General features: G+C 51.2%; 1 protein-coding gene across 1 annotated transcript in view; it reads left to right on the forward strand.

Annotated features, from left to right (window-relative positions):
- Positions 1-23,692, forward strand: part of SFI1 (SFI1 centrin binding protein) — a 77,606-nt gene that overhangs the window by 45,367 nt on the left and 8,547 nt on the right. The window contains 13 exon segments of the mRNA XM_042234079.2: positions 1,426-1,587; positions 3,305-3,375; positions 5,219-5,311; positions 7,623-7,720; positions 8,937-9,003; positions 13,683-13,813; positions 18,440-18,521; positions 18,836-19,014; positions 19,704-19,779; positions 20,267-20,362; positions 20,725-20,801; positions 21,482-21,584; positions 22,682-22,778. Coding sequence (XP_042090013.1) covers positions 1,426-1,587; positions 3,305-3,375; positions 5,219-5,311; positions 7,623-7,720; positions 8,937-9,003; positions 13,683-13,813; positions 18,440-18,521; positions 18,836-19,014; positions 19,704-19,779; positions 20,267-20,362; positions 20,725-20,801; positions 21,482-21,584; positions 22,682-22,778 — 1,332 coding nt within the window.

Below are 23,692 nucleotides of genomic sequence, written 5' to 3' on the forward strand. Positions count from 1 at the left end.
AGGCACGTGAGATCTTAGCTGCCCAACCAGGGATTGAACCTGCATCCCCTGAATTGGAAAGGTGAAGTCTGTTTTCTTTTAAACTTTTTATTTTATTATGGGGTATAGTCTAATGAACAACATTATGATAGTTTCAGATGGGGACTCAGCCATACATACACATGTATCCATTCTCGCCCAAACTCGCCTCCCATCCAGGCTGCCAGGTAACATCGAGCAGGGTTTAGGTCCTTGCCGATTATCCATTAAAAATGCAGCAGTGTGTACATATCCATCCCAGACTTCCTAGCTATCCAGAAGACGAAGTCATAACCCCTGGACCACCAAGGAAATCTCATACATTTTTTTTTTTTAATGACCGTGTTTTACAGAGGGGGCGGCTTACCTTAATCTACTCAGTCATTCTTCTATTTATAGATATCTGGGGGACTCCTTGGCAGTCCAGTGTTAGAACTCCATGCTGTTACTGCTGAGGCCGAGGGCTTGATCCCTGGGTGGGGAACCAAACTCCCATAAGCTGTGTGGTGTGGCCAAAAAAAGAGGAAACAGATATTTGGATTGTTTGTCCCTCGTTATGCAGATGCATGATTTATGATGTTGAGTGTTCTGAGCACTATCCTGATGGTTTAGTTTTCCCGCAGTAGGTCAGAAGTAACGATAAATTGGTCATGAAGGCCAGTACTTTTTGTCCTTCAGTTTCTCGAGCCCACACGGAAGTCCTGGCTGCAGGGTTAGGCTCCCCTGCTTTCCCCAGGCCTCCCTGCAGGATTCCTAGCCTCCCAGCACTGTCTCTTGGGAGAGCTGATGTGCCCACTTGAAAATAGTGATGAGGGGCCTACTGTCTGGATGCCCAAGCCTGGAAGATCAGTGAAGGCATGAAGCTATTTAGTGATGGGTTGCAGACTAGTACATGCCTCCACCTAAGGCATTCTCATCCCAGGACCAGTGCCCTCCCCTCTCTGGCCTGAAGCTCATCAGGCCATTAGCTAATTAGTCTTCAAAGGAGATGGAGCTGGCGGCCTGTATCAGCCTGGCTGACGGCTCCCAGAAGCCTCTGCCAGCATGTCGACCGAGTCGTGTGTCACTGACTCGTTCCCTGGAGCCCCGAAACGCTGGCATAGAGGCAGGAGTAAAACGGGGTTTTCTTTAGAAACAGCTGTCCCCGTTCCTGCTCCTTGGTCACTAACCAGGAGCCTCAGTCCTTTGACAGAATCCTTTTCTCTTTCCTTCAGAGCAGAACTGTAGCTAAGGAATCCATAGTAACCCTCCCCTGTTCAAAACCCTTCTTTCCCAACGTTCTCTGTGGAGCAGCAGCCTTGAATTGCAGCTGTGTGCCAGTGGTGGGTTTCAGCCCGTCGTACAGAAGCCTCCAGCTTGTGTTCCAGCCTCGACGGGGCAGCCCTGAAGCTCCTCTCTCTGTTGCAGAGATGGCCGAGCGAGTCCAGTGCACCACCCTGCTCCAGACGCACTTCTGTGCCTGGCGGCGCGCCTGGGCGCGGAGGGAGAGCCTGCACGCCCACCACGCGCGGGTGGAGGGCCTGGCCAGGAGGTCGCTGCTGCGGAGGGCCTTGACACACTGGAAACACTGTATCCTTTGCGTTCCTCAGGCCTGTCCTCAGGCCCAGCCAAGACAGTGAGAGCCCGGCAGCCTGTAAGACAGTCTGGAGATACGTGGGACTCGGCTGCCCAGCAGCTTCGGGCAGTCCTGATCTCTGGTCGGCTGTTTTTAAAAAAATTTTGTTCTATTCTGGGAATACTCATACAAAGGAGTGCGTATAGCAAACATTTGTAATTTAAAGAATGATCGTAAAATGAGCACAGCTCAGTAGAACATCGCGCACACCCCACACCGCTCCTCCCTGACTGTATTCCCTTTCCTCCCCGCAGAAGCATTCCCACTGCCCTGATTTTCTTATCGTTTCATCCTTTTCTTCCTGCCCATTAGATGGTGGAAATAGCCATGCCATTTCTGCTTCAGAAATTTGTTTCATTCCACTTCTGTTTCAGGAAGCCTTCTGTCCTTGGCGGCCTTCTTACGATCCCAGCTTCCGCTCATTGAGCTGTTGCTACGTGCAGACACTGTGATGATCTCCTTAGTCCTCATAGCAGCCCCGTGGAGTAGGTGTCACCATCTCCATCTCACAGATGAGGAAGCGGAGTCGGGGATGCCAAGTGATTTTTACTCTCGTTGGCAGAGCCAGGCTTCTGACTCCAGTGCACTTTCTTAACCCCTCCTCCTGCCACAGTCTGTGCCCAGGCTTGGGGTTTGGACTGTCCTGGGTATTCACTCACGGTTTCGTTTGTTCACTGAACTCTTGTTTTAAACTCCTGCCCAAGTTCTGGAATACAGGGAAACCTAGAGACTTAACAGTAGCTCATTGTCAACTGGGGAAAATAGACATGAAAACCAGTCTGCAAATGTGGCATGAGAAGTACTGTCGTAAAGGTTTGTATTAAGTCCTGCTAGAGCTGCTGTGGAGACCTAGCCGAGGAGGTAATTGATGTTTGAGCTGAACTTAAGCCTTGTGGGCTGACACGTTCTCCCGACAGGGGAATCGGGAGAGGCGGTTCAGGTGTAAGGAATGGCATTTACGCAGGCGTGGATGAGGAAGAGCACCAGGGGTGGTGACGAGGGTCTGCACTGTGTTGTGGGGTGTTGGGGCAGGCAGAGACAGGCTGGGGACCGGCCCGTGAGGCCCTTGTGTGGGTGGTCAGGAAGCTGGGCTTCATCCCGGACACTGAGGACCCCCTGCAGGTTTTCGAGACGTGGTGCAGCAGGTCTGTACTTTCCGAAGGACGATGCTCGATGGTGGGGGTGAAGCTGGCACAGGGGACCCAGTCTGGTGCACGGCCCAGGGCTGGGGGTGGGGACAACGCGGAGACAAGGAGGGGAGCAGATGGGCTTGGCAGCTGAGAGATGGAGGGGTAGGAGGAGAAAAGGATTGAAAATAACTCCAAGGGTTTTAGCTCAGACATCTGACCGGATTGTGCTGCCAAAACAGAGAGTGCGGGAGTCTCAGGTTCTGCTGAGATTTTGAAATGTTTACTCTGACTGGTAGCAGTTTATCTCAACTATTTTTTCCCCTCATGGAGCAGGCATCAGAGGGGAAAAAGGCAGATAAATAACTCACATGATGGTTCCCCTCAATCCTCTCTTCCCTGGGTCATCAGGCGAGATGAGGTGGACACTAGCCCTCCTGGCTCGCCCATTGTCACCTGCAGCCAGGACCCTTGGGACGGGTCACTGGGGTTGCACCGGGCTGGGGCGGGGCCATGTCGAGATGAGAAGCCTTGACTCGGGCAGACACGCTGCTGTGCACGGAGGAAGCTGAGCGGTGGAAGGCGGCGGGAGAACACCACAGGCGCGGCCTGCTGGTAAGGGCACGCAGCCATGCTCGGGCATCCCTCCTTGGGGGGCCCAACCCACGTCATGCTCGTTAAGTGCATCTGGTTGTGTGGTTGCCATTCGTCATGGAAGCCCCCTTCATTGTCATGTCCTGATTTTAATTTTGGATCAGAGACGGCGATGTTGTGGGGTCAGAAGTGCTGGGAGCTGCAGGGGAGCCTTAGAAGCGATCTAGTCCTGGGATATCCACACTTCAGGCCCCTCTTTAAATGGTGGAGGCCTAGTCTTGAAAAGCAATCCAAGTTGAGGTGTGGTGGACGAAGCCAGGTCTGGGAATAGTGTCCATTTTGCCGGCTGCTCTCCCCCACCCTCACCACACGAGGTGGCCTCCAGACACTGTCAGGAGCCTTTGGGGGCCCACAGATCACTCTGTGAAAACCCCTAGGTGCTTCTTCTCAGTCTCAGAAAACTGAAGTCAGCCTGTGGAGCATGGGCTCTGCTTAGTCACCCATGAAGCGTTTTGGACGGAGCTGGAGCCAGGCCAGCATGTCTTGCCCCGTCCCCCCACCTCAGTCACCAAAGATTACTTCTTTTCCTTCTGTTCTACTCTGCACAGCTGCGTTTGCAGGTGCGTAAATATACAAGATTGCCAAGAGGAGTAGCAACAACTGCAGACACACAGGCGATACCACCCTACTGACGGAAAGTGAAGAGGAGCTAAAGAGCCTTTTGATGAAGGTGGAAGAAGAGGGTGAAAAATCGGGCTTAAAACTCAGCATTCAGAACACGAATGTTGTGGCATCTGATCCTATCACTTCGTGGCAAACAGATGAGGAAACAATGGAAACAGTGACAGACTTTATTTGGGGGAGCTCTAAAATCGCTGTGGCTGGTGACTGCTGCCATGAAATTAAAAGTCACTTACTCCTTAAAGAAAATCTTCAACTGAGATAACATATTAAAGAAAAGAGATAGCATATTAAGAAAAGCTGACAATCCAAGATAGCATATTAAAAAATAGAGACATCAATTTGCCTGCCAAGGTCCATCTAGGCAGACCTATGGTTTTTCCAGTAGTCACGTACAGGTACGACAGTTGGACCATAAAGAAGGCTGAGCGCCTAAGAATTGATGGTTTCGAACTGTGGTGCTGGAGAAGACTCTTGAGAGTTCCTTGGGCTGCAGGGAGATCAAACCAGTCTATCCTAAAGGAAATCAACCCTCAGTATTCATTAGAAGGACTAATGCTGAAGCTTGAATACTTTAGCCACGTGATGCGAAGAACTAATTCACTGGAAAAGACCCTGATGCTGGGAAAGATTGAAGGCAGGAGAAGGGGGCGATAGAGGACGAGATGTTTGGATGGCATCAGTGACTCAGTAGACATGAGTTTAGCAAACTGCGGGAGATAGTGAAGAACAGGGAAGCCTGGTGTGCTGCAGTCACGGGGTCACAAAGAGTCGAACATGACTTAGCAACTGAACCATGTGTACACGTTGACCCCACATGGTAAAAAAAAAAAAAAAGTAAACCCACCATAAGCTGAAAGTCTGTCTCTTTTCTGAGAGGCAGTGGTTATATTTTGACCTTTGTCTGATGTTTCTGTGTGAGTCACAGGGACTTCTCCTGGTCAGAGGTGAGGGTGATTTGTTCTTGTGTGTGCAGTACCTTTGGGCAACAGGGAGCGTTTATTAAAGTGCCCACTGTGTGGGCTGGCTTGCATCAGACTCCCAATGGACTCTCAAAGCAGAGAAACACTGTTTGGGACCTGGGAGCATCTGTGAACAGCCGTGGCTGAGCTTTTCACCACCTTCTCCGGCATCAAGCTTACTGTTACAGGCACACTGTTGACTGTGTCCATTCTTTTCACAGCATTTTTGCTTTAAAGCCCTGAAAGACAACGTGACCCATGCCCGTCTTCAGCGGATAAGAAGGAATCTTGCTCACCAACAGCATGATGTCATGGTGAGGCCCTCTTCTGTACCAAGACACTTCTGATGGCCCTTCTTTCCCTCTTTTTTTTAACCTTTGTGCTTAGAGGTTTGTTCAGATCTTGAGACTCCAAAACCTTCAGGTCCATATTCTTCAGTGATCTGTACCACAGGATAGAGAAACTCTTGTTTTTCTCTTATGTGATGCCATTTTTTAAATCTGTTTGCTTAAAAAAAAAAAATGGTAGTTGAATCGGAGGCCAAGCACTGTGGATTCAGCCTGGACCTGGGGAATATACTCTTAAGTCCTGCATTCCAGGGACTTTGGTACTGCTTGCACCGTGCGTGTCGTCTTCAGTGGTTAATTCTCCTGAGGGTAACTAGCATTCTACCTTCATTTGTCAGTTGTGCTTCTGGGCGTAGAAGGGGGTTTTCTAATTGTGAAAGTATTCAAATGTACAGAAAAAATATTAAAAACAGTATAACAAACCTCAGTTTACCATTTAAGTTCAGCAATTGTTAACAGTTGCTTTTTTTTTCCTGAGTCATTTCAAAGTAAATTACAGATGTTGTGACACTTTACATCTAAACATTTCTGTCTGCATTGCCCCCAAATGAGAACACTTTGCTCTGTAACCACAGTATCATTATCATCCCTAACAAAACGAATACAATGCTCTAATATTGACCAGTGTGTGCTCACTCAGTCGTGTCCAGCTCTTTGCAACCCCTTGGACTGTAGCCTGCCAGGCTCCTCTGTCCATGGGGTTTTCCAGGCAAGAATACTGGAGTGGGTTGCCATTTCTTAACTGCAGGGGATCTTCCCAACCCAGGGATCGAACCTGTATCTCTTGCATCAGCAGAATTCTTTACCACTAGCGCCACCTGAGAAGCCCAGTATTAACCAATACCAAGCACATATTCAAATTCAGTTGCCCCGACCCAAATGTGTTTATAGTTGTTTTTTTTACAAGCCAGGATTCAATTAAAAATTGATGACTTACTACATTGGGTTATGTCTCTTAAGACTCTAGTAAATCAATAAGCTTCTCCCACCCTCCATTTCTTTTGTTTAACATGTTTATTTTTTAATTGTGGTAAAACACACAGAATTTATCATCTGGACAATTAAGTGTACAGTTCAGGGGCATTAAGGACATTAGCGTCACTGTGCAGCTATCGTCCATCTCCAGAATCCTTTCATCCTGCAGAACCAAAACAATAAACCCCAGTCTCCTCCCCCTCCCCCAGCCCCTGGCAACCACTGCTTTCCTTCTTGTCTCTGTGAATTTGCCTGTTCCGGGTACCTCATATTTATAGAACTTTGCCCTTTTGTGACTGGCTCATTTCACTTAGCATAACGTATGTATTTTTAATGACATTGACTTTTTGAAAAGGAAGACCAGTTTTTTGTACAGTCTTCCTATTCTCCATTTTTCTGTGTACTTTTGATGTCATTTGATTTCCCTTTTTCCTATGTAGCTCTTATGAACTGAAAATTAGATCTAAGGGCTTGACTAGATTGAAGTTAAATGTTTTTTGGCAAGACTACTTCGTAGACAGTGAGCTTCCTTCACCAGGGTAAAGAATCTACCTGCTAATGCAGGAGATGCAAGAGACCCAGGTTCAGTCCCTGCGTTGGGAAGATCTCCTGGAGTAAGAAATGGCAACCCACTCCAGTATTCTTCCCTAGGAAATCCCATGGACAGATGAGCATGGTGGGCTGCAGTCCGTGGGGTCACAAAAGATTCATAAGTAGTAATATGTGATAAGATCAATTTTAGTTTCTAAAATGGTGCTGGCCTCCATGAGGCCCTGATTAGGAACAGCTTCTTCATTTTGATTTCCACAGATCTGATAGATCCAGCTGTTTGTTTTTTATGTTGACCCAGAATAGTTCCATATAGTTTGGCCGTAATTATTTTTCAAGTCTGTTACATGTCGGGTGTTCCAAATTGAGGTAATTCCTGCGTCTTCTGGAGTTACCAATTTGCTGCCTACTGGGTCAGGAGAGTGGAGAAGGCCATGGTACCCCACTCCAGTGCTCTTGCCTGGAGAATCCCATGGACGGAGGAGCCTGGTGGGCTGCAGTCCATGGGGTCGCAAAGAGTCGGACACGACTGAGCGACTTCACTTTCACTTTCCACTTTTCATGCATTGGAGAAGGAAATGGCAACCCATTCCAGTGTTCTTGCCTGGAGAATCCCAGGGACGGGGGAGCCTGGTGGGCTGCCGTCTCTGGGGTCGCACAGAGTCGGACACGACTGAAGTGACTTAGCAGCAGCAGGGTCAGGAGAGATCGTTTTGTGTTAATGAACTTCCATTTCCTTCTTGTTTCACTTCAGCTGCTGCACAGGGTCTGGAACCTCTGGCAGTCGCGGCTCGAGCAGAGGGAGGAAAGAGAGCAGCTGCCCTTCCTGCGTGCTGCCTGGGACCACAGCAGGTAGGGATGTGGCCTGCAGGCTCCCCAGGGGCCTGCTGTGACTTGCTTGCTGGTCTGTAGGAGTCATCACTCGCCCTTCCCCACGTTACTGTGCAGGTTCGGAAAGGCCCTGCCATGGACCAGTGGTTCCTGCGCCCGCCTCTTCCGTTGGGCTGACGAGGCGGGGGGTGGGATGAGGAGCGCTTGAGCTGGTGCTCGGCCACCAGTGCCTCGGGTCTCAGGCGTCAGTGGCGTTCTGTCTTGGAATTCAGGCATCAGTAGTGTTACAGAGACATCCCAGGCAGCTGGGTGTTTGTGGCTTGGTCTTGGAGGTTGTGAAGCGTGTCCTCAGTTAAACATTCAGTTAAAGTAAGTAAGTAAAAGCACCACATGTCCACAGGGGAAACTCAGAATGTATAGAAAAGAAGTAGAAAGCGAAAAAAAAGACTGCCTGGACGCCTTCCTTCAACGGCTTAGTCTTATTCTTCAGAGGGAACCGCTGTTCACTTTTTTTTTTTTTTTTGACCACCACTCCTGGCTTGTGGAATTTTTAATTCCCCCACCAGGGATTGACCCAGGGTCCTCAGCAGTGACAGTGTGGACCCCTAACCACTGGATTGCCAGGGAATCCCCTTGTCTAAAATATTTTTTCATTACTTTTTATTCACTTTCTTGCTGCAAGACATGTTCAATAAACCCTCCCCCAAGAGTATAACTTAATTTGCATAGCTATGGGTCCAATTTTGGAGCACTTTTTAATGAGTCAGAATCCCAGTATTTAGCCGACTCAGATTGGAGCTGCCAGGGTATAACACTATCACAAGTCCTGTTTTACAAAGCTGAGTGTGGTTCTCAATTTCAGTATTACTGTGAAGGCATGTCACAGACCAACGTGGTCCTAAAAGACCCCAGAGTTTGGCCATAAAACCGGAAAGTTCAGCATATTTGGGGGATTTCATACATATTACCTAATTCCAAGTCCACTGTCCTTGGTGGTCCAATTAGGTTTACAAGAAAGCTGTTAAATTTTGGGGGTCGGACCACAGTCCAAAATCAGGGGTTGGTGGATTTCATGTCAAAAATCAGATTATTTCCTTGTCTCCTAGAATGAAACCCCTGAGGGCTCCGGCACTGCTCAAGAAGTGCCTGTGCCCAGATTCACCTTCCTTAAAGTGAAACAAAAGTTTAGACACCTGGAAGTGGGAGGTGATTCCCTTGGTGGCGTGTTTCGTTTCAGAATGATGTTGCTTCGTAAGTGCTTCCAGTTGTGGTCGCAGTCCACCCAGAAGAGGCGATCCCAGCAGGTACGGAGTTCCTCAGCTCAGCGGGCTCTGCTGGCTCACGCTCTTGGATCGGCTGGCGTTGGAGAGATTCTTGGGGAAGGCCTGTGTCAGGGGGCCTGGTGTTCTGGTTTGGAGGCAAGGGCGCTGTGGAAAGCTCGAGGTCCTGCCCCAGGCCCTCCAGGGGTGTCACGGTCTGCGTGACTCCCATCCCTGCCTCCTTGTGCTTTGACAGCACAGCTGCTCTCTGAAGGCGATGAGCATGCAAGCCATTCTGTTCACGTCTTGACTGTCCTCAGCCAGCCCTTCATCCCGTGGGACCTTCGGGAGATGTCGGGGAAGGTGGAGAGCCTGAGTCCCATATCCCAGAGCTAAACCACGTGAGACACAGGTGCCCGCAGTGGTGGGAGGAGGCAGGTGGAGAAAGACTGACTGAACAGCTGCTGTGCCTGAGACCAAGCCAGGCCGTGAGAATGCAGCTATGATACAAAGCACAGAGGGTTCCTACTCTCATAAGGCTTGCAGTTCAGCCCCTGGGGGGCTCTAACAATGGCTGATCGCTGAACTGAGAAAGGTAGGTTTCCAGGCCTCATCAGGCTCAGGGGAGTAAGTGTTCAGTTGGTGATGTCTGCAGGGCCTCACAGTAGGACATGGGCTGCTCAGCTCTTTGCTTGGCCTTCCCCTAGTGAAAACGGGCGGGGACACGAACCAGGCTCCTCATAGTGATTTCGCTGCTGCCCTCTCCGCCTCCTCATCTGTCTGCTGCTCGAGTCTGACTCGTGGATCTAAGGAGTCTGGCTGGCTGCTTGGTTTGGACATCATACTGACTCCCTTGGGGGCTGGTCCCGTCAGCTCTTCTCCCTGTCCCTGTGTCCGCTCTGCCCTTCCCAGCTGTGCACAGTCCAGCCGCCAGTCCTTCCTGGGTGTTCTCTGCCTGCTCCTGTTTCCCAGTCTGACCACTGCCCTTTTAGCTCAGGTGTTAGCCCTGGCCCCTGCCCCCATCCCACATGCGGCCTTCTCATCACCTGGCATTGGCTGCCCCCACCCCGTCTACCCCACCAGGCTCTAGGCTCCTTGAGCACAGAGCCTGCCCTGCTCCATTCATCTCCTGAACTGTTGGCTGAGGGCAGGCCCTGACCGTGTTTGGACGAGCGAGGGACACGGGCGAACAAACATCAGCTGCTGGTGACTGCTTCAGACTTTACCCCAGAAACCACCCCAGTGCCTTGATGTTTGGGACTGACCAGGGCGTGGGTCGATTCTGGGTCACCTTTACCTTCCACACCTGGAAAAGGCTTAGAATTGGTGCATTCTTTGACATCCCTTTGGATTATGTGGCTGTTTTGGAAAGGACATTGCCACCTGGTCTCTCAAGGTTATTTAATGCAAGCACAACAGCGTTTGAAGAAAGAGCCCTTTTAGAAAAAGAACATGAGCCCCTGAGTTGAAAGGTTATGTTTATTCAAGGTGGAAAAGAAGCAAAGGGTCTCATTGAATTTCTCCCTGAAAAAAAGGGATCCGCTCGACCCTGGGGCCCAGCACTGGAAGAAGGTCAAGGGTCGAGTCCTTATCTCTCAGGCCTCCAGCACAGCCCACACAGTGGATGGTTTGAAAAATAGTAAGAGCCCTGCTCAGCTGTTGTGTTTTAAAAAAACCTGTAGCTAACAATCTGAGTAGTATTGCTTGGTTCAGATATCCAGGAACACATCAGTGCCTTTTATTTTAAGGAAAGATAAAAATTAATGTGTTACTCATTTCCTTCTATTTAAGAAGTGATATTACAAAGAATGGCAAGAACGTTTGCTTGTTGTTGAAGCTGGGTGAGAAGTCTGTGGGGATTTGTTATATTATTGCTACTACTCTTGTTTATACTGGAAAATGCCCCTAAGCAATAGGTAGACATAACAGAAAATTTGAGAAGTGTACAAAGACATAAAAAAAGAAAAAAAAACACCCATAATCCTGCCTCTAAGATGACATTTGGTGAGTAAACCTGATATTTTTTTTCTTCTGTGTGAGTAGGAGTGTGTCACAAACACACACATAGGCATGCTGTGAAATTTTCTATTGCTCTGGAGAAAAAAATCATCCCAAACTCAGTGGATTAAAACAACCACCACTTTATTATGTTTTAAGGATTCTGTGTGTCAAAACCTGAGAGAGGACATGGCAAGGCTGACTGGTCTCTGCTCCGTGCTGCTGGGGCCTCTGCTGGTCTGATTCTAGTGGCAGGAGGTTGGAGCCGTTCAGCTTAGTTTCCTCACTCAGTCATCTGGTTCTGGGGCTGGAATGACTCAAAGACAGGGCTCCACTGGGACCGTTAACTAGAGAGCCTGCCCGCGGCCTTCCCCAGAGGCTCGGGCTTCCTTTCAGCATGGCGGCCCCTGGGGAGCAGACTTCCTGTGTTGCAGCTCAGGGCTCCCGGAGTGTTCCCACAAGCAGGACAGGAGCTGTGTGGCCCTTTACGACCTAGCCTTAGAGGCCACGTAGTGTCACTTTCACCGTTGGTCAAAGTAGTCACTGTCCACCCAGATTCAAGGAAAGGAAGGTCAAAGAGTTTGCAGTCTTGTTTTTTGGCTCTATTTGTTGTTACTGTTTCTGGCCGAGGCATGGGGGTTTTAGTTCCCCAACCAGAGGTAGGACCCGTGCCCCGCAGTGGTGAAAGCCCGAGGCACTGGACTGGCAGGGAGTTCCCTGCAGCCAGCCCTATCTTGAACCTGCCATGCATGTGTATGCTTCCCCCCGCCCAAAGCTTTTGCACCATGGAGGCGTACGTATCGTTTTGTCAGTGGCACGTCTTCCTACTGATGGAGCCATAGAATAGCAGTTGTTTTTGTTCAGTCGTTCAGGCGTGTCCAACTCTTTGGGACCCCGTAGGCTGCAGCACACCAGGCTTCCTTGTCCTTCACTGCTTCCTGGAGTTTGCCCAAACTCATGTCCATTGAGTCAGTGATGCCATCCAACCATCTCACCCTCTGTCCCCCTCTTCTCCTGCCCTCAATCGTTCCCAGCATCGGGGTCTTTTCCAGTGAGTCAGCTCTTCGCATCAGGTGGTCCAAATATTGAAGCTTCAGCATCAGTCCTTCCAATGAATATTGGGGGTTGATTTCCTTTAGGATTGACTGGTTTGATCTCTTTGCTGTCTAAGGGACTCTCAAGAGTCTTCTCCAGCACCACAATTCAAAAGCATCAGTTCTTTGGCGCTCAGCCTTCCTTATGGTCCAACTCTCAGATCTGTACATGACTACTGGAAAAACCATAGCTTTGACTAGATGGACCTGTGTCAGCAAAGTGATATTTCTGCTTTTTAATACTCTGTCTAGGTTTATCAAAAGTTTCCTTCCAAGGAGCAAGTGTCTTTTAATTTCGTGGCTGCTGTCACCATCCTCAGTGATTTTGGAGCCCAGGAAAATAAAGTCTGACACTCTTCCCATTTTTTTCTCCATCTCTTTGCCATGGAGTGTCGGGATCAGATGCCATGATCTTAGTTTTCTGAATGTTCTGAAGTTTAAGCCAGCTTAAAACTGGACAGAACAGTAGTAGCCTTTTTTTTTTCCTTATTTTTAATTTAAATATACATGTGTTTTAATTTTAACTTGTGTTGGCTTCTGCCATACAGGAGTGCAAATCAGCCATAATCACATATACATCCCCCCTCCCTCTCCCCAATCGCATCCCTCTAGGTCATCACAGAGGGCCAGACGGGGCTCCCGGTGCTACATAGCAGCTTCTCACCAGCTGTCTGTCTGACACCTGGTAGTGTCTATATGCTGAAGCCACTTCCCCATTCTCCCACTCGCTCCCTCCCCCACTGTGTCCATAGGCCCATTCTCCACATCTGTATCTCCAGTCCTTCCCTGCAGATAGCATCGTTTTTTTTTAGATTCCATATATATGCATATGTATGCTATGTTTGTTTTTCTGATTTCCTGTACTCTGTAACAGGCTCTAGGTTCATCCCCCTCACTAGAACTGACTCACATTCATCCTTCTTTCTGGCTGAGTAATATTCTGAGATATGTACATCTATCTTTATTCTGATATATATACCGCAACTTCTTTTTCCATTCATCTGTTGATGGACATTTCGGTTGCTTCCGTGTCCTGGCTGTTGTCAACAGTGCTGCTGTGAACACTGGGTACACGGGTCCTTTTTCATTACAGTTTTCTCAGGGTATGTGCCCAGTAGTGGGGTTTCCGGGTCATATGGTAGGTTTTACTGGTCCTATGGTAGATTAAGTAGCCTTTTATAATTACATAAAAATTTAAAGACTCTGTTTTTCAAAAAAGTATTATAAAATCAAAAGACACAGGTGGAAACAAAAATTGATCACACACATGACAGAGGACTAATAAATTTAAGGTTCAAGAAACCCATATATGTCACTGAGTCAGATGCTGACAGTAAACTGGGCAGTGAGGACGAACACTTGGGCCATAGGGAATAACGCCAGATAAATACATACACACACACACGGGGTCAAATGTAGGGAGAGACACTTAATTCACTTTTAATGAAAGGGAAAGTTTTTTACCTATCATTTCATTTTTCACCTGTCACGTTGGCAGAAATGAAAAGTAATGCTTTTCATTTTAAAAGGTGTTTGTATTGGAAGCAGTCCTCCCCTTGAGAATGGGACCTGGAAAGACTTTTTTCGTTTTTAATGTATAGTACAAATGGTCATTCACGGTTTTCCCCTCAGCTGTTGCAGGCCAGAGCAGACTGCCACTTCCAGCAGAGAGCCCTGCCTGCAGCCTTCCAGGCGTGGAGGAGACTCTGGCGGTGGCGCCAGCAGCAGCGAGCCCTCGAGGCCCGGGCAGCGAGCTTTCGCAGGTACCCCACGCGGCTCCTCTCCGCACCCAGCCCCGTGTCTGTCCGGGTCTGCTGCCCATGCAGCCCTTTGTTTCATATCTCAGCCTGCTGGTGCCCTCAGCCCAGGTTCTTCCTGGATTTTCAACTGTGGGCTCACTGAGCTCATCTGCCCGTGTTTCCCCTGGGGAAACATTTGCCCATCTGTGTACAAGTGCTTTGAGAATTGCCGTGGTTTTACGTCCTTCCCCCATCACGAGCCGCAGTGAGCTGCTTTAAAGCTGCCCATTAGCTTCCCGGATCAGGGTGTGGTTGGACGTCGCATCACCTTGGCCGGCTTTCTTGAGCGTGATTTCCCTGAAATGCTTGGCTCCTCTTCTGCTAGACCTTTTTTTTTTCCCTCTTGATGGATGGGGTCTTCATTGGGGTGCTTCTTTAGTTGTGGTAAGTGTGAGCTTGGTTGCCCCGTGGCATGTGGGATCTTAGTTCCCCAACCAGGGATCAACCTGGGACCTTTGTCAACCCCAACCGGGGACCTGTGTCCCTCACATTGGAAGGCGGTTTCTTAACTCCTAGGCCACCAGGGAAGTTCCTCAGCCTGACTTTTTGAAGCCTTGAAAATATTGTCAACAAAGTTAGGATGGGCAGAACTCCATCGTTTTAGCTCTGGTGGGGGGCAGACTTGCTGAGAGCAGGTTTGCACCGCCTGTTAGTGCAAGACAGTGTAGAGGTCGTTAATGACTAACTGTCGGCCACAGGGGTGTAGGTGTGGCGGGAGGGGAGAGTGGAAACCGCAGAAGCCCATTTGCCTGTGACGACATCGTCTTCACTAATAATTTCCTTCTCACAGCAGCCCGGAGGGAACAGGTTCAAAGTGATAAATGACTCACCCGTGTAACCACAGCCAGTGTTTACATTCAGATCTCCCTGATTCCAAAGTCCAAGTACTTGCTGCTGGATCAGGAGGAAGGTCTTTTTATGACTTGGTTCAGTCCAGTCACTCAGTCGTGTCCGACTCTTTACGACCCCGTGGACTGCAGCATGCCAGGCCTCCTGTCCATCACCAACTCCCAGAGTCTACCCAAACCCATGTCCATTGAGTCGGTGATGCCATCTAACCATCTCATCCTCTGTCATCCCCTTCTCCTCCTGCCCTCAATCTTTCCCAGCATCAGGGTCTTTTCAAATGAATCAGCTCTTCGCATCAGGTGGCCAAAGTATTGGAGTTTGGCTTCAACATCAGACCTTCCAATGAACCCCCAGGGCTGATCTCCTTTAGGATAGACTGGTTGGATCTCCTTTCAGTCCAAGGGACTCTCAAGAGTCTTCTCCAACACCGCAGTTCAAAAGCATCAATTCTTCGGCGCTCAGCTTTGTTTGTAGTCCAACTCTCACTTCCATACATGACTACTGGAAAAACCATAGCCTTGACCAGACGGACCTTTGTTGGCAAAGTAATGTCTCTGCTTTTTAGTATGCTGTCTAGGTTGGTCACAACTTTCCTTCCAAGGAGTAAGTGTCTTTTAATTTCATGGCTGCAGTCACCATCTGCAGTGATTTTGAAGCCCTGTGACTTGGTATGAACTTTAAATCTTGGTGAGAAGGAGAGACTGATACTCAAGGGACAGTTGGAGAACAGTCCTAAAGAACAGACCATCTGTGTCCTCAGAGTGTCAACACAGGTTCTTCCAGGGCTCAGAGCTGGTGCTGAGGGGTGTGCCCTGGGGAGGCTTGCTTTGCGGGTGGTGGGGAGTGGATGGTGGGACGAGGAGGGCCAGACTGAGGGGCTGCCTGATCCTGCAGGTAGATCGCGGACAGGTGTTTGAGCAGGTGCATGGAAGTAGTGACAGTTTTGGATGTTGCCCTGAGGACAGTGCGTCACTTAGGGCAGACGGGGAGGGACCAGCACTGGGAGAAGCTGACGTGCACTTGGCTTTGGAGGATGCCAAATGCTGATGTGAGAGGGTCAGCCCGAACCCTGGGCTCTGTACACTAAGTTCAAGGAGGTGCTTTTAGTGGGCGGCCATGAAGCAAAGAGGCTGGCATGGGCTGGCACTTATCTCTGCCCCCTCTGCTGCAGAGAGGGGCTTTGCCTTAGTTTCTGTGCTGAGATCTAATGTAAGAGGCATTCAACAAATGGCTTCACTACCTACAACACACGTTTCCTTTACAAGTGAGCTGGTTCTGTTGCTTGCTTGTTTGTATTTTGGGATGTCGTGAGACCAGCAATCAAGGGCACCTTCAAAGCAGCCCAGAGGAGCTCCTAAAAGAGATGTGGTTGGCATCCGCCTTGGGCGAGTTTAGAACCATCACTTGAGACAAAAGTGTGGAGGGCGAATCAAGGCAGGGAGTCAGATGAAGGCTTGAAGGCTGGCGAAAAAGATTAGACATTACTTCTTTTGGTTTAGCTGGATCTTCTTAGACAGCTTAGTTTTTTAGGTTCCTGCCTTCCTAGGTCACAAGAACGCAGAGTGATTGAGAACCTGGCTTAGAAGCCGACAGGCCTGGTTGAGTTCAGACCCACACTCCACGCTCGGCAGCTCTGCGACTCTGGGCAAGTCACTCAGTCTCTCTGAGCCCCAGTTTCCTCAAATGTAAAATGGAAATGAATTGATCATATCCTACAGGGTTGCCATGACCATTGAGAAGGATAATCCATCCCCTGGAACTGCTTTGTGGCTCTTCAGGTAAATTGATGTCCATGTTTGGTTTTGAGTTTAGCAAGTCAAAGTTCCAAAAAAAAAAAAGAAGCATATGTTCTATCTTTCCATAATTCTTGGGATACTTTAAAAAAATATTTCAGGAATATAAACTGAATTCATGGTAGAATCTCATGAATTATGGCTAAAAATAATAATTTATTAACCAGCCAGTGAAATATACTGAGAATGAGGCAGTACCGTTTGCCTTTTTTTTTTAAATTGAGGTGAAATTTACATACAGTAAAAGGTATAGATGTTAAGAAAGTAGATGGAATTTTTACAAATTGTGTCCCAGGATAACTAGCACCCCAGCTGAGATACAGAATGCTTCCATCATCCCAGAGAGTTCCTTCCTGCCGTTTTCCACCAGTTCCTGCCCCCATAAGTCATCCCTGTTCTGCGTTCTGCCATTCTGGGTTCGTTTTTGCGTGCTTTTGGACTTTGCACAGTGGGACCATGTAGTACCTGCTCTATGGTGTCTTCGAGTCTTTTAAAGTTCAGCCTACTGTTTTTGAGGTTGAGCCAGGTTATTGCATGTATCTATAGCTGTTTTTAACTTGCTGAGTCCTACTCAGTTGTATGTATCTCAGACACCGTTTCGATCTGAGTTAACATGGGAGTTGTTTTCCAGTTTGCGGCCATCGTGCCTAAGGCTGCGGTGCACGTTTTGTTTTAGTGGGGTATGTTTCACTTCTCTTCTAACCCTAACCCTAATACCTTGAAGTAGACTTCTGGGTCAGAGGGTGGGCGTCTGCTTAATCTTGTAGGTGGCTATATCATTTTCTGCTCACACCAGAAAACCTGAGGGTTCTGGTTGCTCCAGCATCCGCACCAAAGTTAAAATGTTTCTTTCTTTAGCTTTAGTTGTGCTGGGTCTTCGCTGCTTTGCGGGCTTTTCTCTGCTTGTGGCGAGGGGAGGCTGCTCTCCAGTTAAGGTGTGAGGGCTTCTCATTGCAGGGGCTTCTGCTGCTGAGCACAGGCTCAGGGGCACGCGGGCTTCGGTAGCCGGGGCTGAGGGGCTCTAAAGCACAGGCTCACTAGCTGCGGCACGTGGGCTTAGTTGCTCCACGGCATGTGGGATCTTCTGAAGTCAGGGCTTGAACTTGTGTCCCTGGCATTGCAAGGCAGATTCTCAGCCACTGGACTGCCAGGGAAGCCCCAATGTTTGTTCTTGAAGTCTTCAGCTTCGCCGTTTCGGTGGGTATGTGGAGAGCTGTTTCGTTTTCTTGATGACTAATGATGTACAGCATTTCTTTAAAGCCTTATTGTTGTTTATTCGCTAAGGCATGTCCAACTCTTTGTTACCCCATGGACTGTAGCACCTCAGGCTTTGCTGTCCTTCACTATCTCCTGGAGTTTGCTCAAACTCATGTCCATTGAGTTGGTGATGCACTCAGCCTTCTTTATGGTCAAGCTCTCACATCCTTACATGACTCCTGGAAAAACCATGAAAGTCGCTCAGCCGTGTCCGACTATTTATGACCCCATGGGCTGACAGTCCATGGAATTCTCCAGACCAGAATACTGGAGTGGGTAGCTTTTCCCTTCTCCGGGGGATCATCCCAACCCAGAGATTGAACCCGGGTCTTCCATATGCAGGCAGATTCTTTACCAGCTGAGCCACCAGGGAAGCGCAAGAATACTGGAGTGGGTAGCCTACCTTCTCCAGAGGATCTTCCCAACCCAGGAATTGAACCAGAGTCTTTACCAACTGAGCTGTCAGGGAAGCCCACAGCCTTGACTGATCAGAGCTTTGTCAGCAAAGTGACGTCTCTTCCTTAAAGTGTGGAATGTGTTGGGTCATTTGAGGGGTTTGGCTTTTGTCTGCTTTCCTTGCTCCCTACCTGGGCTTATTTGGCTCTTAATATAAGAGAAAAAACCCAGTCATTTGGAACTTCTCATTCTTGTGGAGTTAGTGCTCTACTGTTATTCACTTGGATTCTTTCAGGGAGATGTTAGAGAAGCAGGTGTTTGCCATCTGGTGTCAGAAGACGTCTCAGCATCAAGAACACCGCTTGGCAGAGAGGATGGTGAGTGGTGCCCCTGGGGAGGTGCCGGGATGCCCCGGGCCTGCTTCAGGTCTCTGCACCTGGCGCCTTGCCCATGAGGATGCTGCTGGACCCGGACCCGTGCTGCAGGGCGACCCACCTGCAGCCAGGATTCGCAAGGCCAGGGCAGGGCCTGGCATCTGTTTCCTTGTCTGTCAGTGGGCTCTGCAGATGGTTTCTGGGCCTGCCCAGCTCCTGCACCTCCAGCTCTTCTGCCTTGGTCATCTTCGTGGCCTGGACTTTTCCTGGCTTCCGCACCATCGCCTCTGTGACCCTTCCAATCTCTCCTGCCGCAGGCCGTGCTCCACGCAGAGCGGCACCTTCTGCAGCAGTCGTGGTCCACGTGGCGCCAGCAGGCAGCGGCACACCGCCTGGAGCAGCAGCAGCATGCCCTGGCCTGTGCCCACCACCACCTCGGGCGGCTCAGGAGGGCCTTCTGCGTCTGGAGGGAGGGCGCCCGAGGGCTCAGAACAGAGTGAGTGGCCACTCGTGCCTCGGAAACCCTTCCTGGCTCGGGGCAGCTTTGACTGTAGTGGCAGACTGTTAGCTCTGAGCGTCTGCGGGTAGAGGGTGGGGGGTGGTCATGTCAGCCTGGATTCAGAAATTCAGCTTGAGACAGTCTAAGCAAAGCCGGGGCTGCAGTGAGAGGCTCCTGGGGCGCTCGTGGATCTCTGGGCTCAGGACCTTGGCTGGTCAGCAGGGCCTGTGGACCTGAGGTCCTGCCCGTCAGCTCCACCCTGCTCACTGATTGGGGCCACTTGAAACACCCGTGGCTGGGGCAGGCTGTGGTGGTTTCACCACAGCCCGTAGTCAGGGACCAGGGCTGACAACCCCGTGTGCCCTGCAGGCGTCGTCCTGCCCTGGGTTCTCTCTTGATCCGCTTTGTGCTTCAAGGGTCTCTCACCTCTTGAACTCTGGCCACGCTGAACCTCCTCCTCGGTTACCTGTTCCCACATGAACACAGAGCCCTGTGAATTTGTCCACAAAAATTGGGCTGCACGAGTGCTGTTCTGAGTGGAACGCCCAAATCCTTTGGCAGCTGTTCCCAAAGGGTCTTGATTCCTGCATGTTTAAGACCCCCTGGGCAGGGTCCCAGCTGCAGAGGGGTGCCCCTCGAGAGGGCCTTTGCAGGGTCTGGGCTGAGCGCCAGCTGTCTCCCTGCAGGAGGATGGGCAGTGTGCGGGCTGCACGATTCCATGTGGCGTGGCTTCTGCGCTGGGCTTGGACCAGGTGGCGGGAGGTGAGGCCTTGGCATGGACACCGCCTGCCTGGGGCTGTGGGTGGGTGGAGCCTCGTTGGGGTGAGTCAGGGCGAACACACGGTCTCCTCCATGGTCCCGCAGAAACCGCCTTCCCCTGAGTGTGCACGGGAGGCCGGGTGGCAGGTGGGGTGAGTGCCCAGCTGGTCTTGTGAGATGACTGGCTCATAGGTCCCCATTGTGTTAGGTGCCAGGCTGTCCCTCCTGGACACTCTGAGTCTAAAGTTCTTGGTCTGACGGTTCACAGACGTCCTCTTCAGGGTGAAAATGTTCGCACTGACCCACAGGAGGCGTTTGCCCCATGTCATCCTCACAGCCTTCTAAGAACTGCTTGTTTACAGAGGAGGATGCTGGGCTTGGGGTTAATAACCACTTTACTCGAGCTCCCCCAAGCTAAGAGTGAAACCGAGGCACGGCTGAGCCCCGCTCAGCCCTGGGCCTGCGGCGGCCGGCTCTCTCCTCTCCGCAGCGCCGGGCCCTGCGCAGTGCCGAGTGGCAGAAGCTGGCGCGAGCCGACCTACACCACCAGCACAGCTTGCTGCACAGGGCGCTGCAGACCTGGGGGGTACGCGATGCCGCGGTCCCCCAGACCTCCTCGGCTGGCAGGAAGGGCGATTCTGGAGGCTTTGTTCCCCTTCCTTTTTTCTCTCACCCCTCCCGAGGTAGTAATTCCATAAGACTCAGAGCAAGTGCCCTGGCCAGTGGGTCTTACACCCCTGAGCTAGTTCCCCGTCCTTCCCCGGGGGGCTGGGGGCTGGACTCACCAGGTGAGCATAGCTGGTCCTCTCCCTGTTGCTGGGTGGGCTCCTGGCCTCCCCCCGCCCTCTGTGCTGCCTGCTCTGGGTGGCACAGGCCCTGCACCCCTGCGGCTGCCCCAGGGCAGGAAGCGCTGCGGCCCGGGTCCTCCAGTCTCCTGCTCGCCTGCAGGTGTATCAGAGCCAGGTGCGGAGCGTGCTGCAAGAGGCGGCTGCCAGGGAGAGCCGGCACAAGAGGCGACTGCTGAGGTAAGTCCGCGCGTCCCCGGCACAGTCCAGGGACCAGGGAGCAGGCTGCAGATCCCGGCAGGTTGGGAGGACTCCGACCAGGGTCTGGCAGTCATGCCCCTGCTGCTGAGAGCGAGGCTTCGGTGTTTCCAACACTGGTGCTGTTCACTGGGGCCTCATGTGTCTTGAACCCGCGCTGTGTGCTGAGCAGGGCCTCGGGGAGGCACCTGCGCCATCTCCCGCGTGTCTTGTTCATCTGAGCACCTTTCTCTGCCCCGTTCAGACCTGCGGGAGGCGCCCTCCCCCACCCCCTGCTCTAGGCCTCGCTGTAGCCTCTGGGAGTGTCTGCACCTCGCGGCCCTCGGCTCCGCTGTTTTCCTCCCCGCCTCGGTCTGTTCAGCACCTGCTGTTGCAGGCTGCCTCCTCCTTCCTCCCGCCTGCACCTCTCTCACTGCAGGTGCAGCGCCTCTGTCGCTGTCACTGGGTTGCAGCCCTGTGTTCCCCGTGGTGCCTCAATGCACAAGGCTGTGGTGCCTGTGGTGCACCCACGGCACCGTTCAGCCGTGTGCGGGGTGTGCAGTCAACGTGAATCGTCCGTGCGACAGACACGCTTGGGTGTGGGGAGACCTCAGTTCACGACCGAGCAGAAGAGCCTTGCACCATCCACCCCCAGGTCACCCTGTCCCCACGTGTGCCCACAGGCGTGTGTTACATCGCTGGAGAGAGAACACTGTGGCCCAAGCGGACGAAACGAAAAAGACGTCCCGGGCGGCAGCTCACTACAGAAGGACTCTGTGCTCCAAGGTGAGCCCTGGGGGCCAGCTGGTCGCCTGGGGGGCTGGGGCCGTGTTCCTGTGAGGGGCGGCCTGGAAGTGCCTCCAGAGGCGTGAACGGAACGAGGATCGCAGAGCAAGAGACAGCGCCCTTCTGCACACACACAGCTGGGCCGGCAGGCGGGCTTGTTTACTCACTCCTTTTCCTGAATTCTGAACTAACATCCATAAAACAGAGGCAGGGCGTATACTGACTGTGAACCAGCTCTCCCTAGAACCAGGGTTTCCCACACACGTGGAACTTTCCCTTGGGACACCACACCTCCGTCTCCTCGTATCAGCATGGATGTACAGCGGGGAGGCCTCCCTGACCCCTGCTGCTCTTCGGCCTTCTGGGATTCATGGCCTCGGGGGCTTTCCGTAGAGCATCCGGGAATGTGAGGTCATTGGTCACGGTTGGCAGGAATTGCTGTGCCCTGGCTCCACGGGCGGGGGGGTACATGGCTATGGGAACAAGTCACATCATGTGACAGGACGCACATACCGTGATGGAGGTGGTCCTTGACTCGGGGGCGTTTCAGAAGGCGGCAGTTTGCTGGGAGCCCGGGGCTGGTCCTGGCAGCTCTGGGGCCTCCGTGGACGAACAGCAGTTCCACGTGGTCAGTGTCCGGTCTGCTCTCAGGGAGGTTCACAGGCCGGCGTGAGCGCCCTGCTCTGGAAGGACGGTCGGGGCTCGGAAGGGAGGAGGCCTCTGGGGAGTGGAGTTCATGACTGTGTGGGGAGCAGACGGCAGGCACCCTCTGTCCTGTTTCTGTGATTTCGCGTCTGCCTCACGTATGAAAGCGTACGTGACATGAAGCTTCCACTTAACGAATAGGATGAGAGCCCGAGTGAGACTTGACGTCTGCACGGCACTGTGTGAAGTTCAGCTCCTCTGGGCCCATCGCCTGGGATACAGGGCTTCTTGCGAGGGGCCTGGGCATGGTGGCCTGGGTCTGTATCGACGGCGGGCACTTCCTGGAGCCCACATGAATGCCGTTCACTCCATGGGGAGCCACCCGCAGAGCCGGGGTGACCCCAGGAAGTGGGGACGTGCCGTGGCCACACTCTCGTGCTTCTGCCCCTCAGGTCCTGCTTGAGTGGCGAGAGGCAGCATCTGTGCAGGTGTATTTCCGAGAGCAGGCGGATGGGGCTGTCAGGGAGGCCCAGCTGGTGCTGCGGAGAGGTAAGTGGGGCCCGCTAGATGGTGGTTGTTCAGTCATGTCTGACTCTTTTGTCACCCCGTGGACCGCAGCACGCCAGGCTTCCCTGTCCTTCACTGTCTCCCAGAGCTTGCTCAAACTCATGGTCATTGAGTCGTTGAGGCCATCCAACCATCTTATTCTCTGTCGTCCCCTTTTCCTGCCTTCAATCTTTCCCAGCCTTTTCTGATAAGTTGGCTCTTTTCAACAGGTGACCAAAGTATTAAAGCTTTAGTTTCAGCATCAGTCCTTCCGATGAATATTCAGGGTTGATTTCCTTTAGGAGTGACTGGTTTGATCTCTGCATTCCAAGGGGCTCTCAAGAGTCTTTTCCAACACCACAGTTCAAAAGCATCAATTCTTTGGTGCTCAGCCTTCCTTATGGTCAAACTCTTCACATCCATACATGACTCCTGGAAAAACCATAGCTTTGACTAGACGGACCTTTGTTGGCAAAGTGATGTCTCTACTTTTTAACACATGGTCTAGGTGTGTTGTAGCTTTTCTTCCAAGGAGCAAGCGTCTTTTAATTTCATGGCTGCAATCACCATCCGCAGTGATTTTGGAGGCCAAGAAAATAAAGTCTGTCACTGTTTTCCACTGTTTCCCCATCTATTTGCCATGAAATGATGGTCGTGGATACCATGATCTTTTTTTGAATATTGAGTTTTAAGCCAGTTTTTTCACTCTCTTCTTTCACCTTCATCAAGAGTCTCTTTAGTTCCTCTTGGGTTTCTGCCATAAGAGTGGTGTCATCTGCATATGTGAAGTTGATATTTCTCCTGGCAATCTTGATTCCAGCTTGTGCTTCATCCAGCCTGGCATTTCTTATCATGTACTCTGCATATAAGTTAAAAAGCAGGTGACAATATACAGTCTTAATGTACTCCTTTCCCAA

Source organism: Ovis aries, chromosome 17 (assembly GCF_016772045.2).
Source record: "Ovis aries strain OAR_USU_Benz2616 breed Rambouillet chromosome 17, ARS-UI_Ramb_v3.0, whole genome shotgun sequence".
NCBI lineage: Eukaryota > Metazoa > Chordata > Mammalia > Artiodactyla > Bovidae > Ovis > Ovis aries.